Source organism: Nannospalax galili, unplaced genomic scaffold, assembly GCF_000622305.1.
Source record: "Nannospalax galili isolate Female #2095 unplaced genomic scaffold, S.galili_v1.0 scaffold821, whole genome shotgun sequence".
Classification (NCBI taxonomy): Eukaryota; Metazoa; Chordata; class Mammalia; order Rodentia; family Spalacidae; genus Nannospalax; species Nannospalax galili.
Window position 1 is genome coordinate 1,597,124 of NW_008345684.1, and position 10,569 is coordinate 1,607,692.

General features: G+C 33.4%; 1 protein-coding gene across 1 annotated transcript in view; it reads left to right on the forward strand.

Annotated features, from left to right (window-relative positions):
• Epha6 (EPH receptor A6) overlaps positions 1 to 6,559 on the forward strand; it is a 1,087,127-nt gene extending 1,080,568 nt beyond the window's left edge. The window contains exons 17-18 of the mRNA XM_008841732.1: positions 4,240 to 4,389; positions 5,916 to 6,559. Of these exons, the coding sequence (XP_008839954.1) occupies positions 4,240 to 4,389; positions 5,916 to 6,030 (265 nt within the window). The 3' untranslated portion in view covers positions 6,031 to 6,559. The remainder of the gene's footprint in view (positions 1 to 4,239; positions 4,390 to 5,915) is intronic.
• The last annotated feature ends 4,010 nt before the right edge of the window (positions 6,560 to 10,569 follow it).

Below are 10,569 nucleotides of genomic sequence, written 5' to 3' on the forward strand. Positions count from 1 at the left end.
TTTTTTGTTTGTTTTGTGGGGTTTTGGGGGGTTGTTTGTTTGTTTGTTTAGTTTTTATGTGTACAAGTGTTTTCCCTGCATGTATTTAAGTATACCAATATCTGCAATGGTCGCAGAGGCCAGAAGACGGTATCAGATCCCCTGAAACTTGAATTACAGATAGCTGCCATGTAGGTGCTGGGAACTGAACCCAGTCTTATGCAAGAGCAGCCAGTGCTCTTAACCACTGAGCCATCTCTGAGCCATCTCTTCAGCCTCAAGCAAGTATTTTTAAAAGAGTCAAAGTATTTTCAAGTATGTCTGCAAGACTAATAATACAATTTTCATTAGACTGACTTAAATACATAACTCTGAGTTATTTTTATCATAATTTCTGATTGATTCCATTTTATTCCCTCTGATTTCAGCTAGTACATATATAACTGCTATATAGAAATGTATGGATGCATACATTCACATGTATCTTGCTTAGCTTTTCCAAAATAATGCTTTGGCATTATTTTATGTTTAAACTATAAAAACATTCTCAGCTAGAATATTTTTGCAACTAAAATATGATTAAAACATTTTTATTTTAAAATCTTTCAATACTATATTCCTTGTCTTGTTAACTCAAACTTTATTGATTTTTGCTTTGTTTTACAACTTAATATCTATGCTTTGAGCTTCAATACCCATTAACCTGTGCTTGGATAGATATAACTCTAATTCATGCAATGGAGTTCTATATCAGAAATTCCTTTGAATGAATGCTGAATGCTTAATAACAAACAAGTGGAAGCTTGATCAGTGACTTCACCATGAAAGGAGAACATCACAGCATGTGTGGGACAGGCAGAAGGACATGGATTACTAAGAGGTCAGAAATTGTAAGCATGAACAGCCTGGGCTATTTGCAGAGATAGCAAGTAGGCTAGATTTTCAAGTTACAAAACAGTTTCGCGAAAGCACAAAAAGTAAAAGGAATATATCATGGGATTCCATCTGTCAAGTACAATGCCCAATAGTGACAAAAAGTAGAAAAGTACAAAAGAAATGACTGATTTGATAGATTAATTTTTAAAGTTACTCATTGAATAAGATGGAAAATTAGTTTGTTTAAATGGAGGATAAAAACATCAGAGGTAAGAATATTGTGAAAGATGTCCACAACAATAAAAATGTGAACCATCCTTAACTCCAGTCCCAGGGGAATCCAAAGCCCTCTTCTGACCTCCACCGCATTGCATGACACCGGTGCGCTCACTTCGATGCAGGCAATGCACTCATACATATAAAATAAAAAATAATAAATAAAATATTTTCAAAAAGAATAAATGGTGCTGATCAACTTGATAGTGGCATGTAGAAGAATGAACCTAGATCCCTATGTTTCACCATGCACAAAACTCAACTCCAAATGGATCAAGGATCTCAACATATGGCCCAATACCCTGAATCAGACCAAAAAGAAAGTAGGGAATACATTAGAACTTATGGGACAAGAAACGACTTTCTTAATAAGACTTCTATTGCACTAAGTCACTAAGTCCAACAATTGACAAATGGGACCACGCAAAACTATAAAGCTTCATTTTAGGGCACCATCATTTGATTGAAAAGGCAACCTACAGAATGGGAAAAACGTCTTTACCAGCTATACCTCTGACAGATGATTAGTATCTAGAATATACGATGAATTTAAAAAAAAAAAAACTAAACAACAAAAAAAATCTTAATTAAAAAGTGTGGTAAGGAGCTGAGCAGGAAATTCCCTAAAATGAAACACAAATGACTGAGAAATACTTTTTTAATGTACAATATTTTTAGCCATCAGGGAAATGCAGATTAAAATCACTTTGAGATTTTATATACCCGACTCTGAATGGATAAGACCTAAAGAACAAACAAATACTGGCAAGATGTGGAGAAGGAGGAACTCTTATTCACTACCTGTGGCAATGCAAACTGGTGCATCCACTATGGAAATCAGTGTGAATATTCTTCACAGAACTCGAAATTGATCTACCATATGCAACAACCATACCGGGCATAGACCCAAAAGACTCTGTACCCTACTACAGAAATTCCTGTTCAACCGTGTTTATTGCTGCCCTTTCATAACAGCCAAGAATTGGAAACTACCTAGATGTCCCTCAAATGATGAGTATATAATGAAGGTGTGGTACATAAACACAAGAGAATATTATTCAGCTCTTAAAAAAACTAAATTATGAAATTAGCAGATAAATAAATGGAACTAGAAACAATCATCCTGAGTGAGGTAATCCAGACGCAGAAAGACAAATGTTGCATGCTCTCTCTCATAGCTAGATGCTAGCTTTGAAATCTTAGATATGTATGCTTCAATTTGAAGATCCAAAGAAATAAAAATCCTAATAAAAGGTCATGAGGTGGCGGGTGCATTGCTTCCTTAGAGGGCTGATAGAATGCAGCAATATCAAGGGGCAGAAGGGAATATTAGAGTAGGAAGGATGAAATGGGGTGGCTATTTGGGAGGGCAGGACAAAAGGAGAAGTATGGGGAGGGATAAGTGACACTAAGGCCTTCGGGGAAAAAAACCTATGAAAACCTACCACTATAGAATTTTCATAAAATATAGACATTTACATTATAAAAAGAGATTAAAAGAAGTTACCTATCACAGAGAGACATCACCCATTCAAGATGTCATAGGCTAGCAAAATAAAATCTCAACTCCAGGAATGGACTCTCTCTCTGAAGCCATTTACCAAGAGTCCCATAAAACTCCCCCAAACAATATTGGCCATTGCCACCGTTCTTAGTTACTCACCAGAACTTGTTAGTAAGGACTTATTGCTGAACACACTACATACTTGATCTGTAGAATAAACAAGGAGAAATCAAGCTGCTACTGATTTCAAAGCCTCATCTCTCCTGGCTAGCTTTAATAGTGCTGGAAGGTGTTATGCATGCTACCAAAAATATAATCATCAGTCCTACCCAGCTGTGAATCCTGTGAGCACAACAACAACTGGTCTGGTCACTGGTGCAAGAGTGGCACAAATATTATGCAAGTAACCAACAACTCTCTAATTGGATTTAAGATCCACTTCATAGGATGGAATCCCTAACTGACATTACTATCAGGCTTGGGAACCTGAGGTTAGACAGGTCACAGAGCATAGGTCAGAACCTAATACCAGTTTTCTACTAAATAGTTATAGTAATAAACTGACTCCTAATGACTTATTGTTATACCCATAGATTAGTGCATCTTTCAACTCTCACCAGAGAAGTTTCTTATGAAGCAGATGGTGATTAATATGGAAATCCACAACTGGCCAATATGCAGAGAACAAGAGGCTGGAAAGTGCTTATCCCTAAATGACACCTATATCAAACTTTTGCCTCCCAAGATTCAGGATCATTGTGGGAGAGGAGGAAGAAAGCTTGTAAGAGCCAGAGGTGGTGGATGACCATAAGGAAATAGAGTTTTCTGGACAAATAGTCAGTCACTAATATTAACTCACAGCAATGGTGACAGCATGAACAAGTCCCATGCAAGCTCAAACCAAACAAAATTCCAATACAGAGCTGGGAAAATGGGTAAGAAACCGAAACATAACCTAAGGAACTTTTGGCAACTAATGACTGCTAAGAAAAGGAAATACAGTCCCTTTCAAGGATGGGACTTTCAGTAAGTTAACCAGACTCCAGTGAATGGACCCACACTCAAGGACATCTGGGTACACAAATTCAACTCCAGAGGCCTTATTACACATATAATATGTTTATATGTTATATATGATATATATTCCATTAAATTGAATGGAGGCAGTAAGTGGAGGTGCACATAGGGGAGAAGAGCTAAATACCATCAAATTATTTTATAAAAATTGCAAAAACATCAATAAAAAATAAAATAGGCATGCCAATGAGTTTCTATACATAGCATACTTCATGTAAATCCTTTTAATAGTCTCTCAAAATGTAACATATTTCCATAGCAAAATAAGTTCTTAAATGGATTGTATCAACATGCCATTCTGCAAATGGCTGCTACATTATTAGGAATTCTGAAATTTAAGCTATTATATTTCATTGTTTGAATATTTCTATACATTGTAGATTTATATGTACTAATAAGCCTAGTGTGTTTTTTTAAAATAAAAAAGCAATATTATAAAAGAAAACTATAAAATGTGTTTTTATAGTTTATCTGGGTTTTAAAACCCTTTATCTGGGTTTTAAATGGTGTGTTTCATTCCCTTATAGAATGCCAGAATCCCCTGGTGAAGTTTCTGAATATCCATTGTTTGTCACAGTTGGTGACTGGCTGGATTCTATAAAGATGGGGCAATATAAGAACAACTTCATGGCAGCAGGTTTTACAACTTTTGACCTGATTTCAAGAATGAGCATTGAGTAAGTGATACCAGGCTTGTTATTGTACATAGATATTCTGCTCAGGGAATTTAAAATCAACTGTTATATCAAGAGCACCTTTCTGAATGCTAATGTGTCATTTCTGCCATTTCTAACTATCATTCTAGTGGAAGCTGAACATCACATTTTTAACTACTGTTACTTTAAAATATATACTTAATTCAAAATAGTTGACATAGCTTTAAATGTTTCCAAAATGCATATTGCTCTTGTTCACATCATACATTTAAAATCAAGATAGATTTACCTTAGTAAAGTATCACTCATTTCTACTAAGAATGCATAATCAGTTCCTACTACCTTCATCAACTCAATACAATATCACCATACCACTTAAGAACTCCTCATGTATATTATAGTCATCAGATATTTTCCACTGTCTCAAAGATCATCTCCTCCCTACATCCAATAGAAATGTTCAACTATATAGATTAAATATTAAAACAATTAGATGAAGCCATGTGAAATTGCCATTGTTTTAAGACAGCAATGACAATTCTATATGGTTCAAAATAATGATTTTTAAAAATAAAATACTGTATTTTCTTAATTCTTCTGAGTTATTTTTATATGTGTACAACCAAGTACAGAGAATAATGTGACCCAAATTGCAGTGTACTCACCACCTAGCTTATGAAATCATCCATTCATAAAAACAGGTGACGCCATCTGTGCACCCCATTTCTATGGCATCTTCTCCTATTCCCATGCATAAGTCATCACTATTTCAAATTTAATGTTTATTCATTTGTGTATGATTTCATATCAGATTCACAAATATAGTCCTTTCATATTTTAAAGTTCATATGAGAGGCTTCCTAATTACATATTGTTCTTACTTTTCTCACTCAACCTTTGAGATTCAACTATGCTAATACTTATGCCTCTAATTCATTCCTTTTAGCAAATGCATGGAATTTTCTTATATATCTCACTATTTTTCTAATTTTTATTAGTGCAGGTAATTCTGTATTAAACATTTTTTCATTTGTCTTTTGTGTACCTCTTTAGCAGAGAAATGCAGTTGCTGCTTGGTCATAGAATGCGTACATTTTCCAAATTGCTAAATTTTGCATAACGACATTTTTTTCATATTATTGAAAGATCATGAAAACTCAAATTGGGTCCACATTACATTTCTACACTGCATACTTACCATTTTGCTATTACTATTGTAAACATATTAACCACCTCAATTGTATGTAGTCTTCTGCCTACAACAGTCTAAACAGTCATCTGGATATGGAATTTTCTTTATATAATTAAATTTGAGACCAACAGTACTCCTATGGGAGCAGGTAGAATAAAAATGTTAAATTATTACTGTTCCTTTAAATGACTGCTAAACAAACTATACAATTTTTTTTCAAATGGTGTACATTTAAAATATCTATGCACTAATTTTCTGTCTTATATTTGCTAAATTTCAATGTTCATATTCTCTCTCCTTGTTTTTCCCTCTCCCTCTCCCTCCCTTCATCTTTTCCTCCCTCCAACCCTCTCAGTGATATTAGGAGAATTGGAGTCATACTTATTGGACACCAGAGACGAATAGTCAGCAGCATACAGACTTTACGTTTACATATGATGCACATACAGGAGAAAGGATTTCATGTATGAAAGTACTACAAGAACCTGTATTTTGTGCCTCAGCATTTCTACAAAGAAAGTTATCCCCTCTACAACCTTCTCTTCTGATTCTCCAGACATCCCTTCACAAACCACAGTCTCCTGTTCAGACTACAGCTGCACACCTTACGTTTATGCTTTCGTCCTGGATTTTTAAAATCATGCTACATAGATCCTCTCTAGCCTGCAAATAAAACTCTGGCCCACTGCAGATTATTGCCACACAATGATAAATAACTCAGCATGGATGTGTAACTTTGTATAGAAGTATTTGGGAAGTGTCTATGGACTTAACCTAAACAAATTTGTCCAGATGTGACATCCTCAATGATATATGTGTAGTTTGGTGGTAGATAAGGAAGAAATAGTTGAGCATTTGTCCATGTTTTGTGATAAAATAGATTTCAAATTAATGTATTTATTTTTAAATAGTTTTACTCAACTATATGGGTTGTATTGTTGCTTTATTTTTAATGACTTAACTATTGGTAGTTATGTTGTTGAAACGATTTGCAGAAATGATCAATGATTCCATATAGTGCATTCTTGTCAGGTGTGACTACGCTGAGAAGGGTATTATGGAGGAGATAGGCAAAAATACTGTGCTTTTAAATCTTCTAAGGCTGGGTTTGTCTATATTTTTAATTAACTTTATAGGGTTCTACACATTTCATAGTAGGTGGTTGTTTAGAGGCTTTTCCCCCCCCCTCTAATTTTTTACTAACTATAGTGTATTTCTCTAGTGTGTTATAAGAATCACCCCTGGAAAGACCAAGAGTGAGTCCAATGCTCTGATGGCTTTTATAGACTGAAGCATGGAATAATCCCATGACTGTTCCCTTTGATTTTCTTCACAAGTTAGAAAAGGCAATTATCAAAGCATTGAGAAAATTAGTTGTTCACAGTAGGATTTCTTTGAATAAAAACTCTAACAGTGTGGCTTACATTTACTTAATTTAAATAGAATTTATGATAGCTACATGGTGACTCAAGATAATCATGTCTAGTTGACTGACAAGTGGTTTTTCGGGTTTAACAATTCCAAAGTTTTGTTTGCAAAAATAAGTTACATGAACATGCTGAGCTATTTTCCAGATCTTATAAGAAATGAGTATGTATACTCTAAACAAGATATAAATAGATATTTCATCTGAGTATATATATATATATATATCATGTGTAATAGTGTATAAAATATGAGCACATCTAATATGTGTTGTCATAATCTTCTCTGAGGCTTGCAGCAAAAAAAGCAAATATATTTTTTCAATGAACTTAGCTGTCAGCTTCTCAGACTAGTACTGTTTTTTGAACACAATTATAAAATCATCTGCTCCTTGTGAAAATACAAAATGACTGTCATGCTAAGTGAGGAATAAGTAAGTATATTAAGGGGAATAAAGAGCAGGTTGCCTAAAGATGCTCATTTAATGAGCCAATTTTATTTGATGTCAGAGATAAAGGTATTCTATGTACATCCCCAAATCCCAACCTAAATCATATGGAGAAGGGAACAGTACTAATTTTACTTAAGGATACTCACTTTTTTCTTATTTGTAAGATTTTTTATTGTCCCATTATACTAGATTCTTCCATGCATTTTCTTTAGCTGACTCATCACCTATTTTTTGCCTTCTGCAGTTTAGTTTTCTCATTTCAAAACAGCACGTACTGAGCTATAAGGAAATCTTTAAGGTACTCCTTAAGTATGCTGAAAAGGAAAACAAAGGAAAATGCATCACTTTTTAAGTAAGTGTGTCAGAAGTAGCTATCAACATTTTCTAGCCACCTACCTGCATGGTCATGCATCACTCAGGCTCTGCAGTTTGCTTGATACATTTACACTTAGAGGAAATATTAAATTTCCATATTTACCTGTCTTTAAATATATATTAAAATAAGAACAGATGTAAACAGATTAAATTTATTAATCATATATATTTATTTTTATAATACAACAAAAAGTTATTTAGAAAAATAAGAAATAGAATAATATGGTCCTTCATAGGACTCTGTCAGCAGCATCTGTATACCTTGATGAAATAAACTCTATTATAGCATTAAAGTTCTATGGGATGTACATTCAGTGACTACAAGATTAAAATCCATTAATAATTTTCTTTTAAAAGTCTGATGATACAATTCTCTTTATGGTTAATTTTTATTCCTTCCTTTTTTCTTTCCTGATTTATTCTTACAGTATTAGAAAATGATTTAAAAAAAAAAACTTTCTATGCTGACTCTTTCCCCATATCCTCTGGAAAAATTTCTTTTTCATTGCATTTACATTTTGCCGGACTATAGGCATGGTAATGCTGAACTTCATCATGGGCAGAACAAGGCTGAAGTGTGTGACAAATGAAACACAAACATTAAACTATAATAATATCTACTCCTTTAGGCCTACAGGTCATGGACCCCATGATTCAAGAGGTATTGCAATTGGGAATATTAAGTTAAAGTGCCAAATTCAATTGGAAATTTTACATGAAACATTTTGAAATTTGCTGGTGCACATATTCTGTAACTAATTATGTTTAATACAAACATAAAATACAATTATACAAAAAGTATGCTAGTATTTTTCATAAATTATAGCCCAGGGATAATCTCTGATAACTAAAACATGCATATACATTAATGTACTTTCTTTCAAAGAATCTTAATCTATTCTAATGGGGGAATTCTTGGAATTTTGAAAGTCAGACCATTCATTTAAAGAAATAACTTTTGTGGATGTCGACTTCTAGTCTATAGTCAAAAAATGTAAAAACAATGTACAATCAAAAAGAAAGATGAGACATTTAAATCATTAAACTAAAAAATTCAAAAATGATGACAGTCTAACAGGAAGCAATTATCATAGAATGTTTACACTGGGTTATCCTATAACTCTTAATAAATGCATGCTATAATAAAGAAAATATTTATTTCACTCTGCATCACTCCTTAAAATATATCCAGCTACAGGCTGAATAAAGCAACCTTCCAAACACAACTTGAAGGCCTCTCTCAGCCCATAATGGAAAACAAATTCAAGTTCAATCTGTGAAAAGCAAAGTTTTTATAAAGGTCTTTATAGATGTGATAGTGAAGAGAAAATTACACATCCTCCAAGTCTGTGTCCTAAGCATCTGTTTTGATATCTTTCTCTATTAAATTTATGCTCTGGGAGACAGTCAGTTAAACTCTCATCTCATGAGTTTTACTAGTATTGTCGTTTTAAAACTATTCCTTTATTGCATTTTCAGCCTTCTCTGTTTTCTGCTTCATTCCCTTACCCTGTCTTCTTTTTCTGTCCCAGCTTCTATCACAACATCCACCGTGTCAGCATAAGGAAACACAGAAAACCTAAAAAGATTTCCTTAGAAGAGGCTGACTAGCAGGGAAAGTTGCAAAAATTATACTTTTAATGTGGATCTTAGGACATAAAGGGGAACTGCACTCAGAAGGTAAGGGCTCTGACATGGCTTAAATGAAGATTAAGCACAATGGAAAGAAATTTCAAAATGGGTGATAATTCTTTCCTATACCTTAAGAAAGTCAAATATTTAATTAAAAGACATTAAGACATTAATATTTTAAGAATCAAATATTAACTGATAGGTGGTCTGTGTCTTTACACAAAAAAAAACTTGGAGATGCATTATTTCTTTTAATTTTTCTCAACTCAAATTTCATGAAGTAGAAGAAACTCAGACTCATATTTAATCAAAATATAATTTAATGCTTTTTATTTGAAGACTGCAAAAGGTTGAGGAGTAGACTAGGTAAAACTGGTGGTATTCTTCTTTCCTTCCTTTATATACCAGGATACTCAAGCCATCTAACTTCATTTTTATGATCGGCGTTTCAACATTCTTTTTATTTTATAATGTTAAGAAAAAGTATAAATTTTATTTAGTTCAGTTTTACAAATATCTATGTCATGCCTCCAATACATAACAAAATTCTTTTCACAAAGGTGAATTTGAGTATTATGTCTTTGGCTTCAATTAATCCTCAAGCTTAAAATTTAGAGGGTTAAAGCCTAGTAGCAGTCTGCTATGGTTGCTAAGTCACCATACAATAAAATGGAATAAAAGCAAACAAACAAGCAGGAACCAGCCCAACGTGAACTGGATTTTCAATCTACTTCAGAAAGAAATATTTTGAACTTCAAATTCCTTTATAATTTTTCCCAAATACACATTACTGTATTTGTTAGAGGGATTCATGCTTACAGGTTCTCTTAAGACATTCTCATCAGAAGTCAATTCATATATAGACTCTACCTCAAATTGCCTTTAAAAACTCTTATTTTCAAAAGCAAACCTAGAGTTAATCTCTTACCCAAGCTACTTTTTCTAGCAAATGTAATAGGTGCATAAAATCCTTTCAGACACAATCTATTAACAAGGGATAGAAGTGATGACTCATGTCTAACATCACCAAGGGGAAGAAAGGAAAAGAAGAATCTTATATTGCATAAACTAGATATCTCATCTTTCTTACTGTTCCCTTAAAAATTAAGCATTAGGCAGATGTTTT